Here is a 19,676-nt window from a genome sequence, read left to right on the forward strand (position 1 = left end):
AACAATAAATTACATGGCCGCACAAAATATCCAATCAGCTGACGAACAAGCTCGTTTATCAGCTGATCGCTGGACCTTTCACATAGGCGATTATTGGGAATGAGCCTGATAATTGTAAAACTGTGTAAAAGGGCCATAAAGAGATTTTTAATAGAGACTATGCATGTCATTTTATTAATTTGTGCATCACAGAAATGAACAAATCACGTTTCATGTGTTGAGCATTTTTTCCAACATAAAAACAGACCCATGGTTGGGATTTTTAATTTGTTAATTCACAGCATGTTTATTTTATTATATATATATATATATATATATATATATATATATATATATCCACTGGCTCCAGAAAGTTAAACAGATTTGTAAATTTCTTCTATTAAAAAATCTTAATCCTTCCAATAATTATCAGCTGCTGAAGTTGAGTTGTTCTTTTCTGTCTGACAGCAGTGCTCTCTGCTGACATCTCTGCTTGTCTCGGAAACTGCACAGAGTAGAAGAGGTTTGCTATGGGGATTTGCTTCTACTCTGGACAGTTCACGAGACAGGTGTCATCGGAGAGCACTTAGACGGAAAAGAACAACTCAACTTCAGCAGCTCATAAGTACTGAAAGGATTAAGATGATTAAGACCAAAGGTCCTGTACATCAATTACATTATCATTAAATATATACTTATCTAAATGGCATTACGAGCCAACTAGGGGTTAACCCACCAGGAAAGCCATACCAGCATGGAGGAACTCTGACTGTGGGGACTTGCGACAAAGGTTCGGCACCAAGTCCAGTACCGGGACACCACATTACACAGTTCCCTTTTGGATCTAAGGACAGGACGGGTCCCCAATAGTTAGAGGAACACATGAGTGAGAGTCTATATCAGCTAATGTCCCTCGTACACATTAGACATGTTTAAGCTGAACCCGCTGATATTGGTGGGACCGGCCAATCATGTGTTTGTATCCTTCCTGTACATTACATCTACCTGCTGATTTTCCCCTGACTGTTTGTTTGGTAGAGAAGTATCATATATGTTCAATTTCCACTGACCAATCTTTTTGTTCTTGGAGATAAGCTGGCGCCAGAGTCTGACAGATTGGTTTTCATGTGTATGGAGCTGAATACTCAACCAGCAGAGTTAGACTGGGTTCACACCACGTTTTTGCAGTACAGTTCCCGTATCAGGTTTTTGAATGAAAAACTTACTCAAAACCGGACTAAACTGTATTAAAACATGTGTCCAAATTTTAATCCGTATACGGTTTGAAAAATGATGTCCGGTTGCATCTGTTGTTTTAAGAAAAAAACGTATACGTTTTAAATTTTTTATTCCATTATGAATAAAGTTTCATTTGTTTGATAGAAAATCCAAGAGAAAAACTGTGCAGATTCAAAAAGCGGATGGTGAAAACCGGATGGAACTGTACGCACATACGGTTCCCATTGACTCCCATTGACTGTAAAAAAAAAAAAAAAAAAAAACATATACGTTTCAATACGGTTTTTCACCCGAACCAAAAACCATGGTAGGCTACGGTTTTGGGTACGGGAAAAAATGGACAAAACCGTACAGGATGCAAAACGGACACAACCTGATGCATGTTTTGGCATATGGTTTTCAATGGAGAGTCAATGCATACGGTTTTCAATACGGTTCCGTACAGTTTTCAAATTGAAAACGTATACAAGAACTGTATTACACCAACGTGGTGTGAACCCAGCCTTATCTTGCAAAAATGTCCTGCGGGTGCTGGGAAGTGATCTAAAAAAAAAATATCAACCTAGCCCCGATCCCCCGCTGGTCTTCCACAACTCATGTTTGATTCCCTGATCTTCTGTCTTTTTTTCCTGCTTCCAAGATAAGCGCTCTATGAAGGACCCGTCAGCTCAACCAATCAATGGCTGCAGCAGTGTCCCATCTGGGCCATTTGTTGGCTGAACGTGCAGGTCCTGCAACAAGTGCTTATCTCGGAAGCAGGAATAGACTTTAGATCGGGGGACCAGACAGGGCTGAACAGGATTTGTAGGGGGATCATGGCTAGGTAAGTATAAGCTTCTTTTAAGGATTATTCAGAAGAAGATGAATTATTGCAAAATGCAGAATAACCCCTTTTTAAATGTATGGCTACCTTAACAAGTGAGGATTGTGAACAGATGACCCTTCTAGTCATTCCCTCCTAGTGTATATAAAAATAGGTTTTCTAAACTGTGTGTGTGTGTGTGTGTGTGTGTGTGATATATATATATATATATTATAATATAAGCAAAAAGAAAAATAGCCAGCACAACAACCTAATACACGGGTGCACACTGCTGTGCCAGATACAGAGTATACAAAAAAGAAGATTGCAGCAGCACACATTGGTCAAAAAATGGAGGCTCTTAGCGCACTTTTTGATCAAAACGTGTCCCCCATCCACCACGGGGAGGTGGCCTCATTTAGGATGGGACCCTAACACACATTCTGAGCCTAAAGCTCAGATACCAACTCACCTCTGCTGGGCATATAGCCTCTGACTGGGTGACATTAGCTGTGCACCCCTCCCCCTTTCTCACAGGTGGTGTTTTAAATTGTATATGGATCCAGCATGTCACCCAGTCAGAGGCTATATGCCCAGCAGAGGTAAGTTGGTATCTGAGTGTTAGACTCAGAATTTGTACTAGGGTCCCATCCTAAATGAGGCCACCTCCCCGTGGTGGATGGGGGACACGTTTTGATCAAAAAGTGCACTAAGAGCCTCAATTTTTTGACCAATGTGTGCTGCTGCAATCCTCTTTTTTGTATACTCTGTATCTGCCACAGCAGTGTGCACCCGTGTATTAGGTTGTTGTGTTGGCTATTTTTCTTTTTGCTTCTATTTACTACACAGGGGGAATGGCACCCTCTTTAGCTGTGCACCCCTCCCCCTTTCTCACAGGTGGTGTTTTAAATTGTATATGGATCCAGCATGTCACCCAGTCAGAGGCTATATGCCCAGCAGAGGTGGGTTGGTATCTGAGCGTTAGGCTCAGAATGTGTGTTAGGGTCCCATCCTAAATGAGGCCACCTCCCCGTGGTGGATGGGGGACACGTTTCGGTCAAAAAGTGCGCTAAGAGCCTAAAATTTTTGACCAATGTGTTCTGCTGCAATCCTCTTTTTTGTATACTCTATATTATAATATAATATATACACTATACATTAACTATGGCTGAAAGGCTCATCTGCTTTTTTATATGTAAAAAAAAAAAATATATATTACATATAAAAAGCAGAAGAGCCTTTTAGCCATATGGTAATACTGTAATTCTCTTACCAAAATACATTTACATCCTGCATACATTCCACTCATATATATTTTATAGTCAGACCTGTATCTGCCTTGACATTGAAATGTTTTTAACCCCCTAATGTCTGTTCTCCTGTAGTAATTTACAGTATAGCACAATCTTCTCTTTGTACTGCTCTGCATCCTTATAAGTTGTGGTGTCTCAGGAATGCTGGGCCCGTTTGTCCCCGGGGCAGATACCGCTCTCTCTGCCATGCTATGCGGTAATCGTTACCTCCAGAACAAAAGACAAAGATTACTCTCACTAATTAATGTGTATTTGTCCCAACTCCTTGTGCTTTGTCTAATGGTTATAAAGTGTATTCCCTGACATTCCTGTCCGGGATCTTCATGTCTTGCTTTGTTTTTAGACCTTGGCCTGGATTTTTAATATTCACTTAATTTGAAGGCGCATATTTTAGTTTTAAGTAATATTGAATTATTAGATTATGTCTCAAGGTAAAGTTTTTATTAATTGCAGTAAAGTGTTTTCTTCACCTGGATACACAGGAACCTGGGATTTTGAGGCCTGGTTTTATGCTATTTAAAGGGGTACTCCACTCCCCAGCATTCGGAACATTTAGTAGGATCGTTGGGTGCGGGCATGGGGGGTCACCACACCCCCTCGTGATGTCACACCCCACCCCCTCAATGCAAGGGACTGCCGTTACTCCCCCTCCCATAGACTTGCATTGAGGGGCGGGGCGTGACGAGGGGGAAGGGCGACCCTCGAAGCCCACACCCAGCGTTCGGAACAAAGAGTTCTGAACGCTGGGGAGTAAGGACAAAAGCCCATTTTGACCTTAAGGACCAGGCCAATTTTATTTTAGCATTTTCGTTTTTTTTCCTCCTCCTCCTTCTAAAAATCATTTTTATATATACTCTTTTTTTTTTTTATATTTTCATCCACAGACTAGTATGAGGGCTTGTTTTTTGCACGACCAGTTGTACTTCACTCATTTTACCATTAAATGTATGGTGCAACCAAACTATTTGTGTGGGGAAATTAAAAAGAAAACCACAATTTTGCTAATTTTGGAAGGTTTCATTTTCACGCCATACAATTTATGATAAAATTACACGTGTTCTTTTTTCTGTAAGTCAATACGATTAAAATGATACCCATGATTACATAGTTTTCTATTATTGTTGCACAAAACAACCGCAAAGTTTTTAACCAAATTAGTACGTTTAAAATCCCTCTATTTTGACGACCTATAACTTTTTTGATTTTTCCGTATAAGCAGCGGTATGAGGGCTTTTTTGCGCCGTGATCTTTACTTTTTATTGATACCACATTTGTGTACATAAAACTTTTATAAATTTTTTTTATACGGTAATAAAAAAAAAAAAAAAGGGAACAAAAAAGCAGCAATTTTGGCCTTTTTTTTTATTCATTCATTTTATTTTTTTACGGTCACGCTGTTCACCGTACAGGATCATTAACATTATATTTAATAGTTTAGACATTTATGCACGCGACGATACCAAATATGTTTATAAATTTTTTATTTTTTTACACTTTTTGTGGGTAAAATGGGGAAAAAGGACATTGTAAATTTTTATTGGGGGAGGGGATTTTTCACTTTTTTTTTTAAACTTTTTTTTTTCTTTTTACACTTTTTATGTTCCCATAGGGGACTACTTATAGCAATCATTTGATTTTCTAATACTGTTCAGTGCTATGTATGGGGCATAGCTCTGATCAGTGTTATCGGCTATCTTTTGCTCTGGTCTGCTCGATCTCACACCAGAGAAGGAGCCAGGAAGGTGGCGGAAGCAGGTGAGGGGACCTCCAACTGCCATGTCAGCTGATCTGATCCCTGCGGCCTTGCCACCGGCGATCAGATCAGCATTAAATGTAGCCACGCTGCCGCAGATGCCGTGATCTGTATTGATCACGACATCTGAGGGGTTAATGGCAGACATCCGCGCGATGTCTGCCATTACTGGCGGGTCCCTGGCTGTTATAAGCAGCCAGGACCTGCCGCACATGACCCGATCATCGCTCCGATGTTCACGGTCATGTACAGGACATCAGTGTACTTCCTAATGCGCAAAGTACCGCCGCACCAGGACGTACATTTACGTCCTTGGTCGTTAAGAGGTTCCGTTATGGCTTTTACTTGCATTGTGCAGCACCACCTGGTGTTCATACTACATATGTGTTCTGTCTACTTACTGACTTACTGTGTACTTTTGGACTCGTGCTCGGTCATCTTTCCCACATCGGGATCCTCTGTTCACTGCAGGACAGCCGGTAGAGATAGCTTCCTGCCTCGTCTGTCAGGGAAGGCCCGGATCCTCTGCAGTAACATGGCCATACAGCTGAGAAGACTTCTACAGGAAAAGGGGGAAGGATATTTCTATCCAGAGCCCAACCCCAGCTGCACAGGGGGAACAAATGGAAGCAAAACATTATGAAAATATTTTTATTTTAGAAACACTGTAAATTACTTTAAAACAACTACTAACAGTCCTTCAGGATTTTGGTATGAATTTAAAGGGGTACTTCAGAACTTATCCCCTATCCACAGGATAGGGGATATACATCTGATCGCGGGGAACCAACCACTGGGAACCCCTGCAATCTCGAGATCGGGGACCTGTCTTTACCTGTGCATAGAGCAGCATTTCGGCACATGCTCCATGCATTCTCTATGCGAGCGCTTAAGATACACGATCCCTATACTCAGTAATCTTTGATGCACAAGGAGAGATTGGGCCCTGTTCTAGAGATCGCAGGGGGTCCCAGCAGTCAGACCCCCACCCCCTTATAAAAAGATAGGGGATATGTTTTTGAAGTATTGTGGAGTGCCCCTTCAATTTACTAAATATATTGTAATATAGTATTTTAGAATGTCAGTAAGGCACAAATATATTGAGTTTCCTCTATTGCTTTCATTGATTCTTATATTTCTATACATACAGGGAGCCATCTCTATGGATGTAGATGATGTTATATAAGCCATCGTTGCAAAAAGCAAATGTCACCTAAGCACAAATAACTTCTGTGCATGTTATTTACCGTATATATAATGTTTGCTTTGCTTGTGTGTTTTTTAGGCCCTGTTATAGGAGAGCATCTCGATCTCTTAATGCCAGTATTGAAGACTTGCCTTCAACAGGACAAAGAGCCGCAGATGCGACTGAAAGTCTTCACAATGTTGTCCAAACTCCTGCTGGAAGCCAGCGAAACCGTCAACTCCAAAGGGTTTGTTAAGATCCCCAATGCTTCTCACCATAGAAAACAATAAGCACTCATTCATAGAATTTTGGGCTCTTCTTCTACAATGTTTCAGGCAGGAATGCTTGAAAGGCGTATTGTTCTGTATAGTCCTACACAGAAATGTTACTTAATTAACTTACTTAAGAAAAACAATGTGTCGGCTTGCCACTTCAACTCCGTGGGAGCGGAGGGTCCAACACAGTCTTGAAAACTTGACACAAACATACAGTATTTATGACTTAAAGAGGACAGCACCACTCCTGACATGTCTGTTTAGTAAATACTTCTATTCTACATGAAATAACAATTCTCAGACTTCTTTGCCTAGAACTCTGGTCATGGTTCCTCTGTTAATCCTCCTGGAAATGACTGGGTGTTGCCATTTCCCTCATTAAGAGGATTTGTCTCTATAGAATCTGACACTGTCAGTGCATATTGATGTGTCAGTCTGTCAGGGCACACCACTTTGACAATGGGAATGGTAACACTTATTTGTAAATGTATTCATACTCTTCAAAGAGGAAAAACAGACCCAACCATGTGTTCTGTTTCAATGTTTTTATTGAAGAAGTTTTTCCAAGGAAAATAGAACAAAACGGCAAACATAACATGGATAATAGTTCCAAGGTGAGTATACGAAGCATATACAAATAGAGGCGCATGCATGTAGTGGAGAGGTAAGCGTGGAATCTCGATGAACACAGTAGGTTATACCTATCTAGATAACTGCTTCGCCTCTAGCATCAGCTGTTCCAATGTATCTGCTAAACCAAGAAAAAGACCTAACAGGTGTAGGAGACCGTAGAAGACTGAAAAACTTAAACTGGGATAGGGACACGGTATTGGAGGGGGGGGGGGGGGGTTTGCAACCCAGAGTTCTAAGATGCATCGGAAATGTTAATTTGTACAACAATAGATATGTTAGGAGAGGTGACGGATAATTCTTAACATTATATGTAAAGATTACTGCAAGAGAGGGATCACTCCACTAATACCTTTTGACCAGTGCTAGATGCATTACATATTTGTGACCATTGTGTAATTGAATTATAAGAATTGGGGTGTATGGCCATCCCAAATGTACACAGAGTTTTCACTTTAACGTCAAAGGGGTCACAAATCTATTTACCAAATCTTTAATTAGAGCAATGATAGCTGGAACTTCCCATCTACCCTTACATGTCATTGCCTGACAAAGAAAAGAATCAAATCAAACAACATCCACTATCAGGATTTGGAATTAACCTGAAAAGAACATTTGAGAGAAGCATGATGAGGAAGACCCTCAGTCAGTCAGCATTGCTGTGGACACTCCTGGAGATGCTGATTTGCCGAGACAGGAAAAAGAGAACAAGAAAAAGGGGGTTATGAACGAGTGCTACTGCTATTTAGAAAAGGATTCAGGATGCCACTGTAGCACAGGACAGTTTATTAAGGTTCAAAGCAATTGGACAACGTGTTTCGGCACTAGCATGTGCCTTCCTCAGGTCCACAAAACAATTAATGTATGACATCCTGTAGCCTGTGTTGTGCTAGGATGAAGCGTGTGCAGCTCCTGCCCTCATATCACAGCCGCGCCTTAAATGTGCGGCGCTGTGCGCTAAGAGGTGCAATGCAGCACCGTACATTTACGGCACATGTCCTTAAGGGGTTATAGGGGTACTCCAGTAGAAAACTTTTTTTTCTTTCCAGTACTTAGTAGCAGCTGTATGCTACAGAGGAAAAAATGATTTTCTTTTTGAATTTCTTTTTTGTCTTGTCCACAGTGCTCTCTGCTGACACCTCTGACCGTGTCAGGAACTGTCCAGAGCAGCATAGATTTGCTATGAGGATTTTTTCCTGCTCTGGACAGTTCCTGATACGGGCATCAGGTGTCAGCAGAGAGCACTGTGGACAAGACGAAAAAGAAATTCAAAAAGCAAAGAATTTCCTCTGTAGCATACAGCTGCTAATAAGTACTGGAAGGATAAAGATTTTTTTTTATAGAAGTAATTTACAAATCTGTTTAACTTTCTGTCACCAGTTGATTAAAAAAAAAAAGTTTTCCACCGGAGTACCCCTTTAATGTACAGAAAAGTTTCTAAAGGTACCAGGGAGGCATCTTCCTTTTACCTGGGAATGGATCCTCCTGTGAGATATGGTACACATCACCTTTCTTATGGGAACACTATTTATTTTCATTTACCAGGACTAGAGTTAAGGGCATTTGTACTTTGTTGACACCAACAAAATACTATGATGTCATAATGCTTTCTTTGGCATTGCCTAGAGAATTAAACAATATACGTTTCCCTTGAGGCTGTAGGGAGGGACTGGGATGAAATGAACTGCAATGTATCACTACCAATGACATGATCACATAGATCTCCTTTGTGATTTGGGGGTTCTGAAATGTCGGGGGCCACAACACCGCACCAGCTAATATATATTGGACTGCAGTACTGTTACCTTGGCACATATTTAAAGGGGTTATCCAGGAAAAACTTTTTATTTATATTTATATACCGTATATATATATATATATATATATTTATATATTTATATATATATATATATATATATATATATATATATATTTATATATATATATATATATATATATATTTATTTATATATATATATATATATATATATATATATATATATATATATATATATATTTATATGAACTGGCTCCAGAAAGTTAAACAGATTTGTAAATTACTTCTATTTAAAAAAAAATCTTAATCCTTTCAGTACTTTATGAGCTGCTAAAGTTGAGTTGTTCTTTTCTAAGTGCTCTCTGGTGACACCTGTCTCGAGAACTGTCCAGAGTAGAAGCAAATCCCCTGAGCAAACATCTTTTACTCTGTGCAGTTCCCGAGACTAGCAGAGATGTCAGCGGAGAGCACTGTTGCCAGACAGAAAAGAACAACTCAACTTCAGCAGCTGATAATTATTGGAAGGATTAAGATTTTTTTAATAGAAGTAATTTACAAATCTGTTTAACTTTCTGGAATACCCCTTTAACAGAAGTGCCCATACATTCAAAAGGTGCCCTAAAATACACACGGGCCTGTGCCATCCACTAATATTCCACTAATATTCTTTAATTGAAACTCATTATGCCAAGAAAACAACTGAATGTAATGAAGTAACAGATCTCATAATGAACTTGTTATTTGATAGAAACTTCAGCATTTAAATGCAATTTTTTTTCACGTATACAAACTCTGCAATCATTTGTGTTGAAGTGCCCCCTACTGGACATTTCCATAAAATAACACACTTTTAGATAGATGGTGTTGACTGCTGTCATTCCAGTTATGGTGAGTGCATTAATGGCTGCTGTTAGTTGTCGTCCTACTCTTTTAGACAATTCAGTATCCATAAGACATAGATAACTGAGCCAGCTGACTAGTATGTGAAAGGATTTCATGCAAGAGGGATTTATGTGTGTGAAATTGTTACATTTATATATCTGGATCAGTGTTTCCCAACCAGGGTGCCTCCAGCTGTTGCAAAACTACAACTCCCAGCATGCCCGGACAGCCAACGGCTGTCCGGGCATGCTGGGAGTTGTAGTTTTGCAACAGCTGGAGGCACCCTGGTTGAAAAACACCGCTCTGGGTAATCTTTAATATATTATATACTGTATATTTTGAGCTACAGAAAAGCTGCAGTAGAATTAATGTCCCTGCATCTAAACATATAAGTATTTTTCCGCTTCCAGAAAGTTCCATCTTTACTCAGAAACTCTTATTCTGGACATTCTGGTTCCTAATCTGAAGTGGAATGCTGGGAGGACAGCCGGAGCAATCCGGACCATAGCGGTGTCCTGTCTCTGGGTTCTGTTGCAGAGTGAGGTTCTGTTACATGAAGAGGTAAGTATGCTGTGGGATCTCTGTAGAAGAAAATTATCTCTATCTGTGGTTATACTTATATAAACTTATACTTATATATACAATCTTTGAGGGAGATTTATCAAAACCTGACCAGAGGAAAACTTGTCTAGTTGCCCATAGCAACCAATCGGATTGCTTCTTTAATTTTGCAGAGGCCTTGTTAAAAATTAAAGGACATGTCCAGTGCTCACTTTTCATATTGTATCCGTTCCGGGCTTCAAAAAATAAAAGAAAATAAGCTTTCTCTTACCGGCCTACTCTCCCCCGCTGCTCTGGTTACAGGTGTTCGGTCCCCGGGCTGTGTTCTTCTTACTTTCTGTTAGCCCGGCACGTCACACGGAGCTTCAGCCTATCACCGGCTGAGACAGGACATCGCTGCGGCTGGTGATAGGCTGAAGCCTCGTGTGACGTGCCGGGCTAACAGAAAGTAAGAAGAATACAGCCTGGGGACCGAACACCTGTACCAGAGCACCGGGGGAGTGTAGGCCGGTAAGAGAAAGTTTGTTCTCTTTTTTTTTTTTTTTGCAGCCCGGACCGGATACAATAAGAAAAGTGAGCACCGGACATGTCCTTTAACCCCTTCATGACCCAGCCTATTTTCACCTTCATGACCTGGGCATTTTTTGAAAATCTGACCACTGTCACTTTAAACATTAATAACTCTGGAATGCTTTTACTTATCATTCTGATTCCGAGATTGTTTTTTCGTGACATATTCTACTTTATGTTATTGGTAAAATTTCACTGATATTTGTATCCTTTCTTGGTAAAAAATCTAAAAATTTCATGAAAATTTTGAAAATTTAGCATTTTTCTAACTTTGAAAGTCTCTGCTTGAAAGGAAAATGGATATTCCAAATAAATTACATATTGATTCACATATACAATATGTCTACTTTGTGTTTGCATAAAAAAATTGACAAGTTTTTACTTTTGGAAGACACCAGAGGGCTTCAAAGTTCCGCAGCAATTTTCCAATTTTTCTCAAGATTTTCAAAATCGTAATTTTTCAGGGCCCAGTTCAGGTTGGAAGTGGATTTTAAGGGTCTTCATATTAGAAATACCCCATAAATGACCCCATTATAAAAACTGCACCCCCCAAAGTATTCAAAATGATATTCAGTAAGTGTTTTAACCCTTTAGGTGTTTCACAGGAATAGCAGCAAAGTGAAGGAGAAAATTCTAAATCTTCATTTTTTACACTCTCATTTTCTTGTAGACCCAATTTTTGAATTTTTACAAGGGGTAAAAGGAGAGAAATCACCCTAAAATTTGTAACCCAATTTCTCTCGAGTAAGGAAATACCTCATATGCGTATGTCAAGTGTTCGGCGGGCGCAGTAGAGGGCTCAGAAGGGAAAGAGCGACAATGGGATTTTGGAGAGTGAGTTTTTCTGAAAGGGTTTTTGGGGGGCATGTCACATTTAGGAAGCCCCTATGGTGCCAGAAAAGTGGACCCCCCCACATGTGACCCCATTTTGGAAACTATACCCCTCATGGAATTTAATAAGGGGTGCAGTGAGCATTTACACCCCACTGGCGTTTGACAGATATTTGAAACAGTGGACTGTGCAAATCAAAAAAAAAAATTATTTTTCATTTTCACAGACCACTGTTCCAAAAATCTGTCATACACCAGTGGGGTGTAAATGCTCACTGCACCCCTTATTACATTCCGTGAGGGGTGTAGTTTCCAAAATAGGGTCACATATGGATATTTATTGTTTTGCGTTTGTCAGAACTGCTGTAACAATCAGCCACCCCTGTGGAAATCGCCTCAAATGTACATGGTGCACTCTCCCTTCTGGGCCTTGTTGTGCGCCCCCAGAGCACTTTGCGCCCACATATGGGGTATCTCCGTAGTCGGGAGAAATTGCGTTACAAATTTTGGGGGTCTTTTTTCCCTTTTACCTCTTGTGAAAATGAAAAGTATAGGGCAACACCAGCATGTCAGTGTAAAAAAATTATTTTTTTACACTAACATGCTGGTGTAGACCCCAACTTCACCTTTTCATAAGGGGTTAAAGAAGAAAAAGCCCCCCAAAATTTGTAAGGCAATTTCTCCCGAGTACGGCAATACCCCATATGTGTCCCAAAACTGTTGCCCTGAAATACGACAGGGCTCCAAAGTGAGAGAGTGCCATGCGCATTTGAGGCCTGAATTAGGGATTTGCATAGGGGTGGACATAGGGGTATTCTATGCCAATGATTCCCAAACAGGGTGCCTCCAGCTGTTGCAAAACTCCCAGCATGCCTGGACAGTCAATGGCTGTCCGGCAATACTGGGAGTTATTATTTTGCAACAGCTGGAGGCTCCATTTTGGAAACAGTAGCGTACCAGACGTTTTTCATTTTTTGGGGGGAGGGGGGCTGTGTAGGGGTATGTGTATATGTAGTGTTTTTTACTTTTTATTTTAGGTTAGTGTTAGTGTAGTGTAGTGTTTTTAGGGTACAGTCACATGGGCAGAGGTTCACAGCAAGTTTGCCGCTGGAAGTTTGAGCTGCAGCGCAAAATTTGCGCCATCTCAAACTTGCAGCACTCACTGTAAACCTCCGCCCATGTGAGTGTACCCTGTACATTCACATTGGGGGGAGGGGGCAAACATCCAGCTGTTGCAAACTCCGAGCATGCCCTTTGGCTGTCCGTGCATGCTGGGAGTTGTAGTTTTGCAACAGCTGGAGGAACACTGGTTTGGAAACACTAAGTTAAGTAATAAACTTTCAAGTGTTTTGCAACCAAACTTAGTGTTTCCAAACCAGTGTGCCTCCAGCTGTTGCAAAACTACAACTCCCAGCATGCATGGTCTGTCAGTGCATGCTGGGAGTTATAGTTTTGCAACAATTGCAACAGCTGGAGGCACTGAGGTAGGAAACGGACAATGTTTCCCAACTAGTGTGCCTCCAGTTGTTGCAAAACTACAACTCCCAGCATGCCCAGACTGCCCAGGCATGCTGGAAGTTGTAGTTCGGCAATATCTGAAGGATCAGATGTTGCCGAACTACAACTTCCAGCATGCTTGGGCAGTCTGGGCATGCTGGGAGTTGTAGTTTTGCAACATCTGGAGGTCCACAGTTTGAAGACCACTGTATAATGGTCTCCAATCTGTGCTCTTCCAGATGTTAGAGAACTACAACTGCCAGCATGCCTGGACAGACTGAGCATGCTGAGAGTTGTAGCTTTGCAACATCTGGAAGAACACAGATTGGAGACCATTATACAGTGGTCTCCAAACTGTGGGCCTCCAGATGTTGCAAAACTACAACTCCCAGCATGCCCAGAAAGCCAAAGGCTGTCTGGGCATGCTGGGAGTTGCAGTTTTGAAACTCTCAGAGGCAGCAGTGAGATCGCTTTACGGCGATCTCACTGCTGCCAATGAAGATGCCGCACTGCTGCCGGAAACTCACCTCCGGGACGCAGCGCAGCCGGGACCGCATGGAGGATGCCGGGACCGCTTGGGACACCGCTCAGACGGGTAAGTGACGCCGGGGGACGGGTCAGGGACACTTAGCAGAGCGGTCAGAATTGACCAGCTGATAGCAGCGATCGCTGGGGGGGGTGGGGGGGTGGGGGATGAAACCCCCCGTGGTCGCACGGTAAGATGGCTGGCTATCAGTGATAGCCACCATCTTACCGGGCGCTGCGGGATGCCGCGAGTAGCGGCAGTAATGTTCATGACGTACCTGTATGTCATGGGTCGGGAACACCTTGCCACCCATGACGTACAGGTATGTCATAGGTCGGGAAGGGGTTAAATGGGCACTGTCACCAACTTTATTTTTTGATATGTTGTAGTACTTATGTACTACAACATATCTCTAATATACTTTTATTTTTTTTTCATTAAAAAGATTTAATTTACATTTAAAAACCGGCCACTGAAAAAGGACTGATTTTGGAGTGGCAATCAGTCCTTTTTCAGTTAGGCTGCACTCGCTCCCTGCCTGTCAGTCAGACAGGCGGGAGCGAGCGCATTGGCTCCCCGGCCACTGGCTGGGAGGCCACTCCTCCCGCACATCGCCGCCGCCACCTCGTTGCCGCCGCTGTCCCTTCACGCCCGCTGCCGGACTCTGCAGTAACTGCAATGAAAAAAAAATAAAATAGGATGGTGGGAGCTACCCTTTAAAGAAGCGATCTGATTGGTTGCTATGGGCAACTCAGCAACTTTTCCTCTGAACAGGTTTTAATAAATCTCCACTTTTGAGTAAATGCAAAATAGAAACTTTCATAGCCAAAATAAAGTAGTAAGAGGGTAAACATACAACCAATACCCAATTATTATTATTTTCTATAAAAAAAAAAGATCTTTAAAAAAAAAAAATTATTATAATAATGTATGTATCCCTATCCAGAGATATTATTGATGAACAGGACACGATTAAAACCTGAAAAGGATGTTAAAATAATGGAGTGCTGTAAGCCTTGACAAATTTTGCTTTCTTATGCCAACTCACTCACTGCTCCTAAAAGGCGTAGGCTGCAAAAAACGTCTCTTCAAAATCTGGTCAGGAAGGGGATTAATTAAAAAAAAACAAAAAAACTGCACAGTCTCTTACCTTCCTTGCTCCCGCGCCAATGGCCTTATAACGGAGCTCCTCCCAGTTTTGCTGACGTCACACACCTGCTCATCCAATCAGCGGCCGCAGCAATGTCCCGCCTCAGCTGCTGAATGGCTGAGTGGAGGTGTGACGTCATGTTACCATACGCTTGACATTTTGGACAGCGAGAGCAGCGCTTAGTTATACCAACAGCAGTGCTAGAGCGGGGAATTTAAGAGACAGTTTTTTGGCAACTTATTTTTATTCACTTTATTGAATGAGTAAAAAACAGACATAAGTACAGGTTATACAATGGGAAGAACAATCATGTGGCAACAATATTGCACATGATAAAGTGTTGTACAATCTGGAAATCTGAGTCTTCCTTAAGAGAGATAATAATAAAAATTTGGCCAACCACAACAGAATAACGACAAACACACATAAAGGGTAGAACATATGAACTCAAAGGGGTACTCCGCTGCTCAGCGTTTGGAACAAACTGTACCGAACGCTGAATCCGGTGTGAGGGGAAAAATTCAAACCCGTGAAAAAATCGGACCGCCCCTTTCCGAAGATTGCCAAATCTAGAAGGGGGAGGAGCAAGTGTGCCGAAGCTACAGCGGGGAGGAGCGAGGATCGGCAGCTCGTGACGTCATAGTCCCGCCCCCTCAATGCAAGTCCATGGGAGGGGGCGTGACGGCTGTCACGCCCCCTCCCATAGACTTGCATAGAGGGGGCGTATGTGATGTCATGAGTGGGCGGGGCTGTGACATCACGCGCTGCCAGCGCCGGCTCCATCGTTTGGATCAGTTTGTTCCAAACGCTGAGCAGCGGAGTACCCCTTTAAACACTTCGATCACTACTATTTCTAGCATCTATCAATATAATAAATCATGAAAGTAGAGCAAGCAACTTGAAAAGAGAAAAGGAACGCTGCTGCCAGGCGTGAGTACCACACAAGGAAAAATTTATGTTACATAGAGTTACATCATTAGGGTGTAGATGGATTAATTCTATGCGAGTTGTTATAGGGGCATTGGGGGAGGTTTATCAAAACCTGTGCAGAGGCAAAATTGCCCATAGCAACAAATCAGATTGCTTCTTTCATTTTTTACATGCCTTGTTAAGAATGTAAGAAGCAACCTGATTGGTTGCTATGGGCAACTTTGACCAAAATCTCCTCCATTAAGTCTGAGGGGAAGAGCACCAGGGACCCCACACACGCTCAGTGTATGGACACCTCCTCATCCAGGATACCAAATAAACACACCAATGGTTCCAAGAGGGGGTGAGTGATCTACCAAAGTAGAAAGAGTTTTTAGGACCTCTTTCCAAATGGATGTAACGTAAGGGCACATCCAAATATGGTGCCAGGGGTCGGAGGTCAAGCGTCCCATCTTCAATATTCTAATAGGGATGATATAGCTGTAATGGATAATGTAAAATTGAATTAGCGTATTATTGTCAGCTAGAGAAACAAAGGTATGAGAGGACTGCATCTCCTCCGAGCCCTTATTGAACAGGGAGGGTAAGTGGGCCCGCAAGCATCGCTCAGCTGGCAGAGGAGAAGGCACAAGTGTAGGTTACCACTATACTAGCATCTATATAACCAATAGTACTGCCATATTGTTGTCAGTTACCAGTTTACACAGGAGGTCTACATAGTTTTACCATATTGCAGATTATACAAGAGAGGGCACAGCACTGATGGTCACAGGCAGAATATATTAGACATAAAGGAGGTCTGCCAGCTCTCCTGACCTATATGATTTAGTAAACTCCCCAGAATTGTTTTATGGTACCTTTTTCCATTTCCTACACAGTCTGACAGTGTCTAGTCATGGCTGACAGTATCAGACTCTATAGAGCAGTGTTTCCCAACCAGGGTGGCTCCATCTGTTGCAAAACTACAACTCCTATCGTGCACAGACAGCCAACCTTTGATGGCCCACCCTTAGTATAGGCCATCAATATCTGATTGGTGGGGTTCCAACACCTGGCACCCGTGCCGATCAGCTGTTTGCCAGAGCTGCAGCACCTGCAATACATTGACGGAATCAGACACATTCATTGTATAGTGGCGTGCTGGGTTACTTCAGTGGGAGCTGAGCTGCAGTAACCTAACACAGCCGCTACACAGTGTGCAGAGTTGTGTGATTCCAGCTTTTTCTTTTTAGTATGTGTGTGATCTGCAGGAGTGCCAAGTGTTGGACCCTCACAGTCAGACACTGATCCTAAAAATAGGCCATCACAATTAAAGTCCCGGAAAACCCTTTTAATTTCAGCACCCAGACTCCTGAATTAATTTTAGATCCCATGCTAATAAATAAATTATAGACCGCAGATTAGATCTGAAAATTCAGAACAGTCTCTTCATTAATTCATAGACCAGAAAATGTCTTTTTTACTTAATTTTTGAGTAATTTGACCCTTAAATAATCAGACGCCTCCTTACTTGCCAGTCCTCTGTCTTCCAGCATCAGCATGTTTTCTTTTCATTTTCATTTATACCAGCTGCAGTGTTATCATGTAGACCCTGGTTATGCTGTTAGGCAAAGTCCATTCAAGCAGTTAGAATAAATCTCAGCTTTCTATAAATGGTATTTTTACCAAAAATGATTTACCGCATCCTGGTCTGTGGGGGATCCAGCTGCCAGGGCCAATTAAAGAGGACCTGGGACGTTTACAGAAAAGTCAAGTGTCAGCATCCACTTCTTCTGGCCACTGCTCTAACTCATTTACCTTTTTTTAAAAATTTATTTTCTTAATTCCTCTCTACATAGCGATGCTCCTCGCCACCTATTGTGTGGGGAACTGTAACAGCCCTTTAAATTTTAATTTCCTGCTTAGCAGATAGCCTTGGCCTCTTCAACCTCCAACCTCAAGATTGACTTGGTCAATGACACCTTCTTATGAAATCTTACCGCTAGGATGTGTCATAACATTATGTACACACCCAAGTTTTTTTTTGTTTTTTTTTATACACAAACACGCCCATGCTACCCATGCATACTTCCCCACTGCCTTTGTATTGTTGCCTTCGGTACCAGAATGCGATGCGCAGCAAAGTGATGCATTGACCCCTAGCACCAGGAAGAGCAACTCTGCTAAGAAGGTGTGGGGGTCTGGCGGGTAATGCGTCACAGTGCCACTCCGCTAGTCATTGGCTGCAATGGTGTCTAGCTTTAGGAAGGATTGACACACAGCAACAGGAAGAGAAGCCTGGAGCAGCAATACCAGGGCAGCAGCACGGGGAGCATGTTTGGGTAAAAAAAAAAAAAAAACTTACAGCTGTAGTACCCCTTTAAAGGGGTACTCCGGCCCTAAGACATCTTATCCCCTATCCAAAGGATAGAGGATAAGATGTCTGATCGCGGGGGTCCTGCCACTCTAGCATGCAACACCCACCTGTGAGCACTGTCTTATGCCTCCCGACCACGGGAACAGAGTATCGTGATGTCACGACTCTGCCCCCGTATGACAGCACGTCCCGCCCCCTCAATGCAAGCCTATGGGAGGGGGCGTTACGCCCCCTCCCATAGACTTGCATTGAGGGGGCGGGGTGTGACGTCACACGGGGGTGGAGTCATGACATCACGATACTCGGTCCCCGTGGTCGGGAGGCATAATACTTGTAGCCTCCATGCTTCCTGCAGTGCTCTCAGGTGGGTGCTGCATGCTAGATTGCAGGGGGTCCCCAGCGGCAGGACCCCGCGATCAGATATCTTATCCCCTATCCTTTGCATAGGGGATAATATGTCTTAGGGCAGGAGTACCCCTTGATGTTATTTTTGCCATAAGAAAATAGTCTGCAATTTCTAATTAAATATCAGTTATCTAAAGACATCAAAGTGAGATGTATATTTACCTGTAATTATTGAGCTACTTTGAAATTGCCAACAAGCAAGACTGGCTTTATTCATATAGTAGCATAGTTGTGTTAAAGTAAAGCACAAAGCCCATTTGTTATACTGACAGCCAGCATTTATTGACACCTCCTTCATTATGTGCAGATTCTCCAGGTACAGGATGTTCTGATGCCCCAGGTCCTCGCTACTCTGGAAGAAGATTCAAAGACGAGCCGGCTGGTGTCATGTCGTATCATCAGGGCTCTCCTGGGAGTCTGTGGACAGCATTTGGATCCAGATAAATTAAACAAGATTTACCCAGGTAGATTGTTTTTTTTGATTCTTGTGTTGTGTAAGGAGACAGCGGTGTATTCTCACGCACTGCTTACATAAAACTGTATGCAGTGGTCCCTCAAGTTACAATATTAATTGGTTCTGGGACGACCATTGTATGTTGAAACCATTGTATGTTGAGACCAGAACTCTATGGAAACCTGGTAATTGGTTCTGAAGCCACCAAAATGTCATCCAAAAATAGGAAAAAGTGAGGATTAAAGCAAAATAAGTAGATAACTAATACAGATAAAGCAAATCCTTATATATAAAAGTAAGAAAGAGCTGCTGGGAGCTGTAATCACTGTCTATGTCAGAGTTTCCCAACCAGGGTGCCTCCAGCTGTTGCAAAACTACAACTCCCAGCATGCCCGGACAGCCGTTGGCTGTCCGGGCATGCTGGGAGTTGTAGTTTTGCAACAGCTGGAGGCACCCTGGTTGGGAAACAATAGTTTATGTAGAGAACAGGAGCTTCTTCAGGGTCCTATACAGTACACACAGTGTCCCAAATGGCGCCACCCTTACTTGGTGTCCAAAAG

At 42.2% G+C, this 19,676-nt stretch overlaps 1 protein-coding gene across 1 annotated transcript in view; it reads left to right on the forward strand.

Moving 5' to 3' along the window:
* Positions 1-19,676, forward strand: part of DNAAF5 (dynein axonemal assembly factor 5) — a 96,048-nt gene that overhangs the window by 41,563 nt on the left and 34,809 nt on the right. The window contains exons 9-11 of the mRNA XM_056535920.1: positions 6,372-6,519; positions 10,247-10,397; positions 18,970-19,126. Coding sequence (XP_056391895.1) covers positions 6,372-6,519; positions 10,247-10,397; positions 18,970-19,126 — 456 coding nt within the window. The remainder of the gene's footprint in view (positions 1-6,371; positions 6,520-10,246; positions 10,398-18,969; positions 19,127-19,676) is intronic.

This window comes from Hyla sarda, chromosome 8 (genome assembly GCF_029499605.1).
Source record: "Hyla sarda isolate aHylSar1 chromosome 8, aHylSar1.hap1, whole genome shotgun sequence".
Taxonomy (NCBI): Eukaryota; Metazoa; Chordata; class Amphibia; order Anura; family Hylidae; genus Hyla; species Hyla sarda.